The sequence below is a fragment of the Dipteris shenzhenensis genome, chromosome 5, assembly GCF_047967505.1.
Source record: "Dipteris shenzhenensis isolate YYH24624 ecotype China chromosome 5, Dip_SZ_1.0, whole genome shotgun sequence".
Taxonomy (NCBI): domain Eukaryota; kingdom Viridiplantae; phylum Streptophyta; class Polypodiopsida; order Gleicheniales; family Dipteridaceae; genus Dipteris; species Dipteris shenzhenensis.
In genome coordinates this window covers 48,497,406-48,514,760 of record NC_141600.1, presented here as the reverse complement: position 1 = coordinate 48,514,760, position 17,355 = coordinate 48,497,406, and the positions used below count along the sequence as shown (strand labels likewise).

The 17,355-nt window shown below is 42.1% G+C and overlaps 1 protein-coding gene and 1 pseudogene across 3 annotated transcripts in view; both read right to left on the bottom strand.

The window, feature by feature from the left end:
* Positions 1–8,150, bottom strand: part of LOC147902124 (uncharacterized) — a 90,344-nt gene extending 82,194 nt beyond the window's left edge. For 2 of the 3 annotated variants that reach the window (XM_087374801.1, XM_087374802.1), the window contains exons 1-2: positions 7,987–8,150; positions 623–877 (exon numbers count right to left, since the gene is read on the bottom strand). In XM_087374801.1, coding sequence (XP_087230927.1) covers positions 623–877; positions 7,987–8,132 — 401 coding nt within the window. In that variant the 5' untranslated portion in view covers positions 8,133–8,150. The remainder of the gene's footprint in view (positions 1–622; positions 878–7,986) is intronic. The other variant, XM_087374803.1, reaches the window with a different exon arrangement.
* A 4,840-nt stretch (positions 8,151–12,990) lies between these two features.
* Positions 12,991–14,333, bottom strand: LOC147902123 (25S ribosomal RNA; annotated as a pseudogene).
* Positions 14,334–17,355: the final 3,022 nt, after the last annotated feature.

The window sequence follows — 17,355 nt, the reverse complement described above, 5'->3', positions numbered from 1 at the left end:
ATTTTCTTCAGAATGTCCCTCAAGCAATCCTTATATGATAGTTTTGCTGCAAGGGACTTAGATGCTACTAGCCTTGAAGTGTTCTCTCACTGTTTTTGAGTTCTTCCATTGGGCTCTCCTTTGGAGTCTAATGTCATGTACATTGATTTTATGTTAATATAGTAATCTGCTTTCACAAAAAAAAAAAAAAAAAAAAGTGTGTGTGTGTGCATGCTGATAAAGTGTGTGTGTGCTACTAGCCTTGAAGTGTTCTCTCACTGTTTTTGAGTTCTTCCATTGGGCTCTCCTTTGGAGTCTAATGTCATGTACATTGATTTTATGTTAATATAGTAATCTGCTTTCACAAAAAAAAAGTGTGTGTGTGCATGCACAGATGCTCCCACACACATGTGCTCATGGGGGGTCCGTACAGATATGCAGGCCTCATCTCCAAGGACTATTTTTGCCGAAAATTATCATATGCCAGCACCCCTATATTTAATTTCTAATTGTAAAAGTAAGTAGGTTTTTATCATACCAAACATTTAAAAGATAAAATTCTCACATCCATGAACAATACCTCTTGAAACAGCTATGAAGACATGCTCCTGCACTTGTAACAAATCCTAGAGAGGAGAACAACCTGTTGATTTTGACAAAAAACCTTCCACCAACACAGTCAAAAGTGAAGGACTCATTAATGCATCCACGGAAATGTATGGCCTTTGGTTTGGATCTCAATTCTCCGCATCCTAAATCTTTCAGATGAGACAAAATTTTGGAATCCCCTATGTTAAGTTGGAGCTCGCTTCCTCTTGACAGATCTGAATTAAACTCAAACCATCCTTGGCACCAAGTAGTAAGGCTTCTACTCTTTGGCTTGGCTTCATGCCAACTCCTGCACACAATAATGACAGGTCTGATAAACAGATTCTTGTTAAGAATCACCTTTATATCACCAAAACTAGAAAAACCAACTGGCAGAGAAAATTCACGCGACTTGGAGTACTTGTAAAGGTGATGAATATGATTAAAGTAGAAGACTTTGATGGCATGTTTAAATGATCATGATGGCTCAGATTACCATCCCCCAGAGGGATCCTGTGGCCCCAGTAGCACATCCCTTTCCCATCCCACGTCCTCCTTTCAATGGAAGACAGCTTCTCCTATAGAACTTCTTTAAAAATGACTTGAACATTTTCAAACCCTACACATAATGTGTGCTTTATCCACAGTTGCATCCTTTTACTCACTATGTAATGCTACCTAAAAATAAGCAAAAGACCACAAAACCTTAACACGATCCTGAAAACTGACAGATCACTGTTTTGTGAATACTTGGAACCTCTAGCATCACTGAGCTTGCCATTTGAAGCCACATAATGGATGATGACATAACAAACCATACATAAAAATCCTTGACGGGATCCTGTCAAAACAAATGGTAAGATAAGGCCAAAGAGATCAAATCAAACGAAGATCAATTAGAGATGCCATATGTAGATAGTAGGATGGTGTCTTGTAAAGTTGTGGTATTAAAATTTTGACCAAACCCATACCACGTACCTCCAAAAAAATTATGAAAGATAGCTAACAAAAGTAAACTCATTGGTGTGCTCTTTGAGTGCTAGGAAAGCCCTCCCCCAGGGGAAATCTGATATTAGGCTTACCCCATGAAATAAACATTAAAATATACTCACTCTCTATTCCTGGACGTAAGCATGCTACAGTGATTCAAGGCCCGAACTATTGTTTCTCATATAACATCTAATAAGGGGGAGTATCTAGCTTACAAACACCTTTAATTATCAATATCCATACACAATCTCATACAAAGTCCAAGAACCCAGCATCTGTATCGTGGATCGTCTTTCTGCCTTTCTAAACTATTTCTACACAATCGTCTTTATAACAGCCATCATGGTTCTCCTTAGCCGCAGGTTTTCTATTGTGTTCTCCAATGTGAAGGTCAAAGGACTGTTTATAAAGCAACTCATGAATGAATTCTTTTAAAGCTGAGCTCCACTAGAAACCTTCCATGTGAAAATGTACATATGATAAATTTGTGACTGACTGTACATCATCGAGTTCCATTGCCATTATGCTGCATGAATGTTTGAATGCATATACTATTGTACCAAAGCACTGATATGAATCTGATATATAATAACGAGGCAGTCTATTTTGTTTAGGCCAAAACAGGTTAATATCATGAAGCTGCTGAAAGGGCACATTGACCCATGATGGTCATGATCATAATGCACCCTTGAGGGACCACTTGAGGAATGAAGAAACCCGTAAAAGGTTCAGAAGAAGCATAAGGTTTTGAGGGATCCACAAGTTTAGGCCAGGAAGATCCGTTTTGTCTAACAATCAAATAGAGATGTCCTAGACTGTTTGGTATATCAAGGGAGAAAGCTGGGTCTTCTTTAACAGACTATGAAAAGATACTTACAGTCTGAAATGCATAGAAATTTACAAGAAATACCCTAAGTTTGAAGACCATAATAGAGACTTCCCTTGTCAAAACCCATAAAAAGCCAAAAATGTTGCATTTAGCACCCACAAAAGTTCACAGGACAAAGGAGTGTAGTAGTCATGTGAGAGAATAAAATTCATGGGAAAAATGTAGGTTTTGTGATAAAGATTCAAAGCCCAGCTTTTTAAATATTTCATTCAAAATTTGAGAATTGCATCTATTCTCTTATCTCAATTCCTAGCACGAATTGAAGCAAGAATCCTTGACAGATTGAACATTGCAAAACCTATATGGATCCTCCAAAATGAATGATAACCAAGGACTGCCTTGAGGTATTTTCTGTCTACTTGAAATTCATGTGACTCTTTGACATATGAACAAGCAAGGCAAATAGTTACACTTAATCAAAAATTGATACAAAATACAGCAAGAGGGATCTCAGTCAAATGTGGACAATACATATATCTGGAAAATTTTCTAAGGATACCTCAAGACCTTGTTAAATTGAAGACAGTTGCCATGAGTAGGATTTTCATAAAATAAGGGCTGCTGCATCAACCAAAAATGCTACACAAGCCATGTTGCAGACTAGCACATTAAAACTGTCTCTTGCAACTCATCTGCTTGGTACAAATTAAAACCAGGACCTAAAAAGCTGATGTGTATTGCAGCTTTATTCTTTTGACCTGAACCACTTGCACTAACCACAGATATCTGCATAAGCTCCACCCTCTTCTGCAGGCCCACAATCAAGTGCCCAGACTTCTGCAGCCCCACCTGCAAATCCACTTACAGGCTCACAGATGTCTTGATCTAGACATCTCAAGAGCAAGCAAACCGGTAGCTAAGGGAACAAGACGGAGGGATGTAGATCAATAAGATTCTATGGGAGGGTTCCAACAAGCAACCAAAGAATTTACTTAAACATGCCACCATGCCTTATATTCCTTGGCCACCTGCTCTATAGTGCTTTTAACCCATTAATTACCTTCAGGCCCATTTGATTAGTCCTACGAAGAACCCCTCCTTCTTTAGAATAGCTTGCGAGGAGTATTGGGTGGTGCCTTATTACTGACTTGGTGATGCGCAAAGATTTGTGCCTTTTGGGAATTGAAGGCCAACAAATACATGAATGAGGGTATGCTCACAAGAAGTCATAATTCATCCTTGGTTTTAACCTATATAATATCGTGACATGGATTATAACCATACGAATTGTCATACTTCGATCTTGCATCAACTCAGCTATCTCTGCGGCTAACTCTAAATCTTCCCTCGTATGGAGAACATGCATCAAAAGAGAGGAATGTTGTAAGAATTTAGATTGATGTAAAGTACATAGGGCAAGGAAAGCAATCAAAAATATTTATATAATAATATATAATATAATTATTATAAACACAGGGAGGTGGTGCGCTTACTTTCCCAAGAATTATAATCCGAAGGAACGGCCCCTTTCCTGGGCATCGAGATTGAGAGCATCGAGACTATTAGCAGTGAGTAGCATTGTGAATAAGTCTCGTGAATGGATATAAGATACTCACATATTACATGAATGTCAATAGTTGTATTCGTATTGCAAGTCAAGAATCAATATCTTGCACACTCTAGTCACATAGATCTCCTTTGGACTCAGGAGATCACTTTCAACAATCCTGAAACAATACACAATTGCCCGGCGATGCTCACACCCCAATCGGCTGGTTGCAAAAATTTGGAAGCCACACTGAAGTCGTATTCAGCACACGCATCTTGAACCCTTTCATTCCTCTTCCACCTATGAAAAGGCACATCAAGGATTGAAATTGTTGTCTATTAAATTACACGGTGTAGCGGAACAGAAACTGAACAAAGAATAGAGAGTACACAACAAACTGGAGATGAACAAAATTTTCCTTCAACACTGATGTAGTACAGATGATGGCTCTGTCCACCCGTGCGCTCCCACAGTGAAGCTTAGATGGCGATCTAGACAAATACTAGGTGAAGAGCTAATAGCTAGAAGATCTGATCCGAACTGATCTGATACAATGGACTGGGGACGTCACCTCTTTATAGCTATGAGGACGGTAGTTGGATCAACGTAGTCGATGGAGTTGACCAGTCCACCTAGTCGGTGGAGCCGACCAGTCAACCTAGTCGGTGGAACCGACTAGTCGTCCATGGAATATTCAAGAAATATTCCCTATACCGTCGCCTCGGGGGCTCTCGCCTCTGAACCCCCACCAAGGGAGCCAGCTGGCCCCCAGACCCAGCAAGAATAAGGAGCTCCCACACAATCACCTTTCTACCATCAACAGTCTCATTGATAGACCTCATATGACATGCAAGTTAGAATCCATCCAGTGTCCCGGGCTCACACATGGCTTCTCCTCATATGGGGGCCTTACAACTTGAGCACCTTAGACCACTGGTGGTTACCAGGAGGGTGGGGCATTGAGCATATCTAACACCCCCCCTCAATGTCCACCCGTAGGAGAACTACCTTCTCGGCTCAATGCCGAGTCTCTGAAGATGACCCTGAAGCTGATCCTTCCCGAGTGCCTTGGTGAAGATATATGCTCCATTTTGCTCTGTTGGACAGTAGACTAATTCCACTATCCCGTCCTCGATCAAATCACGCATATAGTGATACTGAATCTCTATATGTTTTGTGCGCGCATGAAACATTGGATTTTTAGCAATGGCCATGCAACTTTGATTGTCGCACCTCAGCACAGTTGCCTCATCCTCTTACACTCCCATGTGCCATAAGATCCTCCTCAGCCACACTGCTTCACATGCAGCTAAACATGCTGCCTTGTACTCAGCCTCGGTAGAAGACAATGCCACTGTTGGTTGTTTCTTACTGATCCAAGAGAAGATACCTGAACCTAAAGAGAAATAATATCCAGAAACTGATTTTCTGGAATCAACATCTCCAGCCCAATCTGAGTCACAATGACCAACCAAGGAAGTGCTCGTACCATAGGTGATGCCATAATCAAGAGTGCCCTTCATATACCTGAGCACCCGCATCACTGCATTCCAATGATTCTCCCAGGGCTTATTGAAGAACCTGCTCAAAACGCCAACAGCAAAACTGATGTCCGATCTGGTGTTGCACAAATAGATGAGACTGCCGATCAACTTCCTGTACCTCCCGATGTGTGCTGGTAGTGAGGCATCCTCCATAGATAGCCTCGCATTTAACTCCATAGGTGTAGCTATCTCCTTGCACTCGGACATACCAAATGCCTTCAAGATCTCCCTTGCATATTTCTGCTGAGAGATGAAGATCTTGCCTGGCTCTTGCCAGACTTCAATCCCCAAACAGTAGTGCATCAAGTCTAAGTCTGTCATCTCAAACTCTGTGCTCAACGCCTTTCTAGTCTGCTGGATCATGTCTTCATAATAAGGAGATCATCCACATATAGAACAATAATAGCAGATTTTTCACCTTTTCTGTACACATACAAGTTAGCATATCTGAGGCACATCTTTTGAAGTTTAATTTATGAAAGAATTTGTCTTTCCGTTGGTACCATGCTCTTGGGGCCTGTTTTAGCCCGTACAAAGCCTTCTTCAGCTTACATACCTTGTTCTCAGAATGGGGGGTCTCAAACCTAGGTGGCTGAGCCACGTACACCTCCTCCTTGAGGTCACCATTCAAGAATGTTTATTTAACATCCATTTGATAAACTGGCCACTTTTTATGAGCAGCCACTGGTCATTCTGACAGTTGGAGCGAAAGATTCCTAAAAATCAAACCCTTCAACCTGCGAAAATCCTTGTGCAACCAATCTGGCTTTGTACTTTTCCAAAGTCCCATCGGCCTTGTACTTTACCTTCCAAACCCACTTGGTATCAATAACCTTTCTATTGGGTGGTCGATCTACCAGTTCCCAAGTTTCATTCTTCATGATGCTCTCATATTCTACTTGCATAGCGTTTTTCCAATCTCGGTCTGCAAGTGCTTCCTCCAAATTCGAAGGCTTCTTTACTCCTGCAATAATCTCAGCCATCAAGGCCATATTGACTATGTGAGCAGAAGCCTTTCTTTGCTCCTCGATTCTCTGAGACCGCCTTGGTCCATCTGCATGCTGCTCAACAGACATAGGCATTTGGTTATCATGGTTGTAGAGCTGCCTTACCCATCGCGGCAATGGCTTTTTCGGTGATGTAACAACAGGTTGGTGACTTATACCTTCATCATCTGATATTTCCTCCTCCTTTATAGCTCCTGATACAGGTCCATAGTGAATTACCTCTTCGCTTGATGATAAAGTGGAAGAGCTCTTCTCTGCCTCCACTGCATGTGACTGCTCCCTGAACACCACATCGCGGCTCGCTATGATCTTCTTTGCCTCTCGGTCATATAACTTATAGGCTTTCTTCTCATCACAATAGCCTAAGAAGATACATTTGGTGCTTTTTGGTTATAGCTTGTTTCTCTCTTTATTTGATACATGCGCATAGCATTCACACCCAAACGTTTTGAAGTGGGAGACAGATGGCTTCTTACCACTGTAAGCCTCATGTGGTGTTTTACCTTTGAGTGCCTTTGTATAGTTGCGATTAAGGATGTAAACTGCAGTATTGACAACCTCAGCCCAAAAGTGGTTTGGCAGTCCAGCAACTTTCAACATACACCTCCCCATCTCCACGGTGGTCCGCATTCGGCGTTCAACAACCGAATTTTGCTGAGGCGTATGTGATGTTGTCGTTTGTCGCTTGATCCCTTTGCTCTTGCAAAAATCTCCAAACTCTGTAGAAACAAACTCGCTACTGCCATCCGATCTGATTTTCATCACTTTTCTCCCTGTTTCATTTTCAACAAGCTGTAGCCATTCTTTCAATTTACCAAAAGCTTGAGCCTTTTTACGAAGAAAGTACACCCACATCTTCCTACTATAGTCATCGACAATCAATAAAAATAGGAAGATCCCCCCAAGGCCTGTGTAGGCATCTTACCGCACAAGTCAACATGCAGCCAGTCATGAACGCTCGACAAGCACGCTGGGTTGAGTTTCTGGCCAACTTTCACATGACCATTGAGTACATTCCAGGACTTTAAACCTTCGCCTCTATAGCCTTCTACACGGACCTAAGCAGACTCCCCACGTCTAGAAAAGTTCCTTTTGACAATCATTATCCAACCCTGGATACCTGTGTGCTGAATTTATGAAACAACTGTCGCTCCACCCGGCATGCCATACGAATGCCAGAAAACAAACAGAAATGCATCCCAGAGGATCCAGATATCGCGAATTGAAATGTTAGCAAGATCCTTAAAAGGCACACAATAATTGACTCCGTCATTATTTGAGATCAACGACACGTTAGCTACGGTTCATAGAAGAGGCCCCCGGGCAGATAGAATTGTACTTAGTCCGGCAGACAAGTAATGAGGCGTAGCTCGTACGGGGAAAGTGGTCTGTAAACCGCAACTAAAGCTCTACTGAGTTCCTGATGGACTGAATGCAGCATGGTACTGGTATTATCACGTCGCATGAGCAAGAAGAGAAAAGAAGTAGTGAGAAACATACTGATGCATAATGAGGTTGTGTGAGAGACGAAGGCGGTGGATTCCAGCATGATGCAAGAGAGATTGTAGTGGACGATCGAATGTGATAAGCGAAGACGAAAATGAAGGTGAAGGTGAAGGCGAAGCCGAAGGCAACAGAAGCACCATCCTCCTCGCAAAATGAAAATCAACCAACGCCGTCAACACACATACTTATTTTTAGTCAAAATCTCATTTACACATACACCCTTCCACTTGAAATGCAAGTTGATGAGACACCTGATTGGTCTCCAATGTGTGGGACAGCCCTTGCACCCAATCACAATCGGACACCCATCCCACCCCGTCTCCAATGTGTGGAACAGCCCTCGCACCCAATCACAATCGGACACCCGTCCCACCCCCCTTCATGTCGCCCAACTTTTTGTCCTGCCAAGGGCTTAGTGATGATTTTCTCCTCCTAGGAAATTGCGTCCATTGATTGATGCTCAACTTACTATTTTCATTCCCACTTATTTTGCCTTCTCTCTCTATATATATCAGAGAAGGCTATGGGGAAAGCAGAGACCTACAGAATCTACTGGAGCAGCCAGCCAAAAAGTTAGGAAGCTACTCAAAAGAGATTTTTGAACATCGCAACAAGCTACTGGTTCTAGCTCACAAGCTAACCCCAATAAGTACTCACTACAGAACAAAGCTGTAAAATTTTTCTCTTCACTGGATGTAAGGGATCACTATTAGCTAATAGTGATTGAGAGTCCCATATATCCTAAAGGGTCTCCCACAGACTTTAATACAATCAAATCAAATCAAATCTCTCTGTCCACAACATGTAAAGGCATGCTCTCCATTGGTCCACCTTCACATATCATTTGGAAGGATGGCCGCCAGATGATGTGAACCCAGCCGGTGGGTTCAGACGACCCACCCGCCCATGGAAGAGGATATAGAATTTGGAGGATGGCGACCAAGTGTGGTGGTTCACACTAGTGCACGGTCATTAGGTTGCTAATCTATGTCATGAACATGTGGATTGTGTAGAGATTGGAGGAGATAGAATGGGCCAATTATGAAACTTGGCCATGGAGTGGGCTTCATATAGGAAGGACACAAATCTTTTGTATCGATGTCTGGGCTTGTCCCTCCTATTGGGCCAACTAGGAAAATAGCCCTCCACATCACCTTTTGTAGGGTGGCCAACACGTGGTATAGGAAACTGAGCCTTGTCGCTGCAACACAACATGATTGTACCTAGTTCCTCGAAGCAACGGACCTCAAGTTCTTATGTCACCACCGCATCTTCTCTAGAAATTCTCAAAAACTTCCTCAGAATTCAAAAATGGACGAGCAAAGAAGGTAACATGTGTGAAGGCTTTGTGGGGGGCAAGGTTTGTGGAGGGTTGTCTTGAGTTTTAGAGAGAGAACAACATCAATTATATATTAGATATTTTAAAATTCTTTGAGAAATACTCTATTTATGTTCCCTATGTCATGGGCAACAACAAAGTACGCACAAGGAGAGGGAAATTTTAAAAGAGTGCTTTAGCTCCTAATCAACAACAGATATGCAGAGCTCCCTAATTTTGAGAGCCAAAGCTTTTGCAATTACCTTGTAGGAGGTGTTGAGCAGCGTGATAGGCCTCTAGATGTATCTTTAAGAATGTCCTCAATGTTTCTACTACATTAGAATTTGGTGGAATACTATGATTATGATTGATGGGAAGCCTTTGGTGGCAGAGTTAGATTTACGTTGGGCATGCACTTTGTAGAGGAAGGGTGTCTCTATGACATAGGTGGTTTGTGGGACTTGACTAGAGCATACCAAAAATCTTTGGAATTGACCAAGCTTTAGTTTAACCTTGGGGTGTGGGCGGTGGCTTTGAATGGTGTTGTGTTGATGCAGGTCCTAAACAATGGCCCTCCAACTACATCCACTCGAACGATTGGCAAATCAACCAATGGTTACTAGATAGAGTGTGTCTAATAAAGATTACTAATAGGGTGCTTTATTGGAACATGATGGCAGATAGATCCACAATCCTTGATTTGAATAGAAATTGGTGTTTACGTGAGGTTTGGGATGGGACTTCCCATTTCAAGGACATTTGGAGAGGGTGTCAAGCTAGGAAAGCCAACTTCCTAATGTGGAAGGCTTTGCATTTTTGGATGCCAATCCAAGGTTAGCTGGCTAGATGGGTGGGTGTTCACTCAGTTTACCCTTTGTGTGGTAATGCGATTTGAGTTAGTGTGCCATTTGATGTGGGCTTACCCAATGTCAAGGTGTGTATGGCATATGGCGGAGAGGGCATTGCATAAATTATGGCTAATGGCGTAGTTTTCATTAGCTTCCCAGTGCAAACTTGCCTTGACTGGTGATTCAAAGGACCTTCCTTCAACTTTGGCAGCCTGCTTGCCATATACCCATGCTGTTATTTTGCTTACTATGTGGATTGTTAGGGACCAATTGGTGTTTCGGCATCACATAGGTCTTGGGTATAGGAAGTTGGTGGTTATAGTGGCCTTAAAGATTAATTTGCAAGACTTGATTGTCTTAACCAGCAAGAAAGATGGGTTGGTCAATTCTTGTTTAAGTGATCTTGTGTCAATCCTTTTTGGTTGAATTATAGCTAGGTCAGGTGCAATGTGCCCCATGGTTGATGGCCAAATTTTGTTTTATGGTCTTTGTTTTGGGGGTTGACCTCCCCTTTAATAAAAGCTGACAGGTTTCTTTTTAAAATAAAGTTTTAGAGAATAAGATTTCCCTCTACTCAACTTTTATTCAAAATTCCATTAATTAGTTCCTCCCCAAAAAAAAAGAAAAAGTAAAAGCTGCTCCCTCCCCCAATAAAACAAAAATCACTCTACGCCATCTCCATCTCCCCGTCCCTCCCACTCAGTCCCCCTTCTCACCCATGTGCCCCCTCTCCCCGCCCCTCTGCCCTATCGGCCTCTTCCCTCCACCTCCTCTCACCTCCCTTCCCTCTTCTCCCCCTTGGTTCAACGCTCTCCCCCTCTCCCTCGGCCTCTCTCCCCCTTCCCCTCCCCTCCCCCTTCTCCTTGTGTGCCGCTCCCACCCCCTTTTCCCTGTCGACCGCTCCTCCATCTCACCTCCAACCTTCTCCCCCTTGCCTTTACTAGGATTTGTGGATAATCCATAGGGCCATCCCCAATTGCTTTCCTGAAATCTGTCCTATAACCATGTTGTTATCTTTTTATCTCCTCATTTCTTCCAATCTATTTCCACACAATGTACAAACAATGTTGAGTTTCAATTCTAAGAGCACCCTTGTTTTTCTCTGCTTTTGTGCAATCTCTCCCTCTGCCTTTGGATCATTTCTAGCATCCCAAAGTTAAGGCATAGATGGATTCAATTGCACTATAAAATCAGTATGAGACATCATTTCACCATGCTACCCTCTAGTCTTGCCCCTTGCCTTGCCCTTTGCCTTACACACCCTTTCAATACCATCATGAATCTTTTGATGAAAAACACTCACTGACTATGCACAACCCCTTCAAAAGCAACTTCATCCATTAGGTGTGTGATTAATGCAATTGGATATCCATAATAGGAATGCCTCAATTAAACACGTAGCTTCAATGCTTGGATTCTCATCGACTCCATATAAAATATATATATTTCTTCTGAGGATATCCATTTGAGTTCAAAAGAAATGTATTAGCTAATGCAGGTGCAAAGAGTCCTCCGCATGGATTATATTATACTCTCATATAAATTTGGCATCGTATCTCACAAATTGTACATGAATACTATAGTCGACATTGTTGAAACCCCCTAAAAGAAGGGCCTCAACAATAGACAAGTCAAGAGAAGGGCACTTTAAAGTGTTTTAAGTCCATGATCTTTTATATATCAATGTCTTTTACATAACAACAACACCTTTTCATGTATCATGCTTTACCCAGCAATGTGCGGGTTATATACTAGTGGAACTTACCACCCCCGAGTAGGAGTCCATCATTTGATTTTGACAATTCTCAATATTGTTATAGAAGATCACGAGTCTGGGACGTGGGATGAAGAGTTCCCACTAGGAAAGCAAAGCATTGTTGATGATCTGAAATAGTGGTTTTGTGTGTCTTGAGAGCTCATGCTCATGTTAACTTGAGTATGGAGATCCCCATGAAGCAATGATTGTGATAATTATAAATATGTAATGTAACTGAAGAATGAAACAATACGATTTTCAACTAATCTATCATCTCCTACTCTCTCCTCTACTCGTACATGGCTATTATCATGGCAATACCAGCATGGTGGTAGCCCTCTCTTAGATTTCCACATGGTATATAGGTCCTAGACAATCCTAGAGTTCTTGTGCAAGCTTCCCACCCTATGCTACCGCTCCTTGCTTAGCCCTTGGAATCACCGATCCATTGAACATCTCACTATCTCCATCATTCCCTTTTCACTGATTACATGGATGACTCCCTCCCATAGTGACCAATTCAATAGACAAATTCCCATTCATCTTGCCAAGACTTTCGAACAAATTTGTTTGTCCATTCCTCTCGCATGATAGATTAAACCCATTTTGGAAGATCATACAAGCCCTCGTCATTTCCCTTGTTTGATTTAATGGGTACCTTCCATGTCAAAATTTCTAGCAGTAGAATTGCAAGGTTCTACACATCTGATGCCTTGGTCTCATCCACTTCTAGGGCTCTATCGCCCATTGATCATGATGTCATTAATGGAAGACAATGCTATTGAAATCAGCCCAAAGTCAAATCTACAAGCAATTTCTATTTGGAATGAATGTAATGGAATTGCCTACCAACAATAAGTGCCAAAATTTTTGAAAAGCAATGAATCGACCACACCCATTGATCTAGAAATGTTGCAAAGGATTGCAAAAAATGAGCAAATACTATAAGATTGGGATATGAAAAAGGAGCTTGTCAATAGTTGCATAGATGTCCACATAGTCCTCTCTTTTGGCCACAATGCAGGTTGAGAGATCTTAACAACGGGAGTAGAACAGAAAATGGTGAGAGGAGGAGAACACACAAGAAAGATTGGACACTCATTTGGTGGGTGCAAAAAACCCTAATCTTCTATGTCATCCATATATATGTGTGTTTGAGTATTGTACATAACCGGGGTTAAGGTACAATGGCCTTTAAGCCCCACAACCTCCCACTTAAAGGCAATGTGCCTTTAAGGGAGAACAACCAGTGAGCATACTATTCAATGCCCATCAATACATGGAAATACTCAACCGTTGACTAGGTAGACTCTTCATCAGCATATCTGTAGGGTTATCATCTCACGAGGGTCTAAACCCAATTCACGTCCCTTATTGGTGGGGTGAACAATCCAACACTTGGCGAATTCTGCTGTGTAATGATAGGAAGAGCCAACATCGAAGGATCAAAAAGCAACGTCGCTATGAACGCTTGGCTGCCACAAGGTAGTTATCCTTATAGCTTTTTCGACACCTCTAGCTTCAAATTTTGAAACACTAAAAGATCGATAGGCCATGATTTCACAGTTTGTATTCGTATTGAAAATCAAAAGCAAATGAGCTTTTACCCTTTTGTTCCACATGAGAATTCTGTTCTCGTTGATCTCATCTTAAAACACCTGCGTTATCTTTAATAGATGTGCTGCCCTAGCCAAACTCCCCACTTGACAATGTCTTCTGCTTGGATCGGTGCGTGGGCACACCTTAAGACCAAAAGTAGGGGCCGAGCCCCACCCCTACCTCACAGAGTAAGTAAAGAAACATTAGAAGTAGTGGTATTTCACTTGTGCCAGAAGCTCCCACTTATTCTACGCCTCTCAAGTCATTTTACAAAGTCGGACTAGAGTCAAGCTCAACAGGGTCTTCTTTCCCCACCGCTGATTCTTCCAAGCCCATTCCCTTGGCTGTGGTTTTGCTAGATAGTAGATAGGGACAGTGGGAATCTTGTTAATCCATTCATGCACATCACTAATTAGATAACGAGGCATTTGGCTGCCTTAAGAGAGTCATAGTTACTCTTGTCGTTTACCCATGCTTGGTTGAATTTCTTCACTTTGACATTTAGAGCACTGGGCAGAAATCACATTGTGTCAACATCCGCAGGGACCATTGCAATGCTTTGTTTTAATTAAACAGTTAGATTCCCCTTGTCCATACCAGTTTTGAGATGGTTGGCTGTTTACTGCCTAGGGAGGGCCGCCTCGCAAGGGACAACGTTCTGTGCCTGTCGCTCAGTTGGCACGTGGAGGTTTGCCCTCGTCTCGCTAGTGCAGCTCGGGCAGACCCCTGACAGCCTTCGAGGTAAGTTTGTAGACCCTTAGACCCAGCCCTCAAAGCCAATCCGGAACATCATTGTCATCGGTAGATGAAGTTCTCCATCTTTGTGCCAAGATTTATGGACCCAATAGACATTCTCATTTGAAGTGAAAATATGCCTTTTTTGTAATTAACTATAAAAATATAGTTTCTCTAAGAAACATGGTTTTAGTAACATACCTAATATGCCTTTTTTGAATTAGAAATATAAAAAATTTGTCCTCTCAGACACTCAGAGGTTTTTTATAAGAAAAGGGCTACCCCCTCCATTGCCCCTTATAGAGCATGTGCTAGAAAGAGTTATAGGAAAGGAGGCTTATAGCTTCCTAGAGGGATTCTTGGGCTACAATCAAGTATCCTTAGCACTGTGGTAGATTAACATAAAACATCATTTTCCATGGAATGGAGAGTAGTAGTCCATATACCCTCTATATGATGGGGCCTTTGGGGCATCACAATACATCCTTTGGTGCACCAGATTAGGAGTAGCACAATAGGGCCTCCCTTTGGCCTATGCACAGGAGGCAAATAGGGTAGACAAGATGCTATAGACTTAGCTCATTGAGAGCTGCCCTCCCTTCTAGGGTAGGTAAGGTAGAGAGATCAGGGGTCATTTTGGTATCCTCTTGGAGCAGCAGAAAGAAGGCATAGAAGGATGGGAATATACTTTTGATGATGACCTGGTAAGTCTTATAAGATGCCTATTCTTGTTTTATAATCAACACATGGCCTTTGACCTATACAAAAAAAAACAAAGGACCCTAAATCTATCTTGCATTTCTAGAAGGGAGCCATAGAGTGCAATAAGATTTGGGCACAAGCACAGGCAGATGCCCTTAAAATGGATTATGCTGAGCTAAAAGAGTTTTTGCAAGTGCAGCAAGAAATCGGGTATTGAGGTTGGCTGATCTTATCGGGATCTTGTCTTTCTGGTTGGGCTAACTTCTAACTTCATATATAATTTCCTATATCATTTGTTGAATCTGATCTTGTCTTACAAAATTATTCTTGTCCAGAGATGCCAACTACTTCATCATGCAGATGCCTATCATTGTGATAGGTAGGATAGAACCTTGTAGTATACCTAACATATTAATGTGATATCTCTCATGTCAGCATAGTGAGAAGGTTGCTATCATGTGTCCCTTGAATAATACACCCTAGGGGGTATTAAAAAATCTTCAAGTTTGCAACAACTGTCATTCGTCTCTCAAACATAACATTTATCCTCTCCTCTATTATGTGCTATAACATCCAAATATGATATGGGAAGACCAATAGAAATCCAATCATTATTTCATTATAGTGCCTCTGTCCTCTACTGTTTCCAACATGCCATCAAAGCCTCTCACACAGGAGTGCACGGTTGGGAGGTAGCGCCATCTATTGTATCAGTTTTATAGTAATCATATTTTTGATTCTCCATACTATCAGCTTTTCTCTCTTGCATATGAGATCCTGTTATCTGTTGAGCACAAACGTTGTATTGTTTTCTTACATGGTATCAGAGCTTGGGCTCTAGCAAAAAGATTTGGTAGTGTGTTTCTGTTTGTGAGCAGATTGTGAGAGATGGCCCAACCCGCAAGACTACGAATCCCACTATTCGGCAAAAGCAAAAAGTTGGACAGCACTAACTATCCACTCTAGAAGTTCAAGATGAAGACCATCCTAAGCACATACGAGCTTTGGGTTACTGCTAATGGGGTGGACATGAAGCCGGTTCCGAGACTGAATCTGGCCAATGCAGCACAACAGATAGTACCGATTGTGGATGAGATTCTCGTGTGAACAAGAAGAAATGCAGATGCGTTGTGTTCTATTGTCTACAGTGTAAGTGATTCTATCATGGCATTAATTCAACATGTCACCACAGTGGAGGAGGCATGGATGGTCTTGAAAAATCAGTACGAGACCACGAATCAGACACGGATTTAGAATCTGGAGACTCAACTCACGAACAAGAAACTATCTGAGTCTAAAACGGCAAAGAAGTTCATCACCAAGGTGAAGAATCTGCGCGATCAGATGACTGCGATTGGCATCACCATCACCAACGAGAATCTAGCACGAAGGTGCATACAAATTCTCCCACCAAAGTACGACGGTCTTGTTACGACGTTGAATACGTAGAACAAAAATCCGCTCAACTTTAAGGATTTTAGTGCAATGCTTCTAGAGGAGTAGATGCGTCAAAAGATGAGGACTGGAGAAGATTTAGCTTTCTCAGCTAGATCAAAGAAAAGTAAGGGTAAGGACTCTGGTAACCCATCTTCTTCTTATGATAAAAAGAGAAAGAAAAAGATCAAGTGCTTCTATTGCAACAAAGCAGGGCACAAGATTGCAGATGAGAAGAATGGAGTAAAGAAAGAGTCCAGCAACAGCGCGCAGGCAGTACTAGTAGAGCCGTTCATAGCAATTGAGGAGATTTGCACGGAGGCAGTTCATGTATCTACGGATGAACCTTGGATTATTGGCAGCGGTGCATCGCGCCACATGACCAGTCGGAAGGATTGGTATACCTCTCTACATCCGATAGGGAATGACATCCTGGTAGCAGTCAGCAATGATGCAAAATGTCCAGCAAAAGGAAAAGGTACGATTGCTCTCAAGTCAGATGGAGTTGTAAAACAGTTGTCCAATGTTCTTTATGTGTTAGATATCAAGAGGAACTTGTTGTCCGTTTCTATGATCACGGATCGGGACCTCAAAGTTCACTTCGATAAGAATGGCGAATAGATTTTGGATCTTCAAGGGAAGGTCATTGGTAAAGGTACACGGCACAACAATATCTACAAACTCTTAGCTTTTAGTGCTCGAGCCGATGTGAGCACAGCACTAAGCTGTGGCATGAGAGGTTTGGTCATCTAAACCTTAGTTATTTAAAGGAGATGCATAAAAGTGGAATGATTGCAGACCTACTAGAAATTACAGATTTGCTCGATGTATGTGAAGCTTGCATGATGGGGGCAAGCAGCATCGGTAGCCCTTTCCTAAAGAGGCTAGCAGGGCAAAGGCTCCTCTAGAGCTCGTTCACATGGACCTATGTGAAAAGATGGATATGGAAGCTTTGGGTGGTTCCTACTACT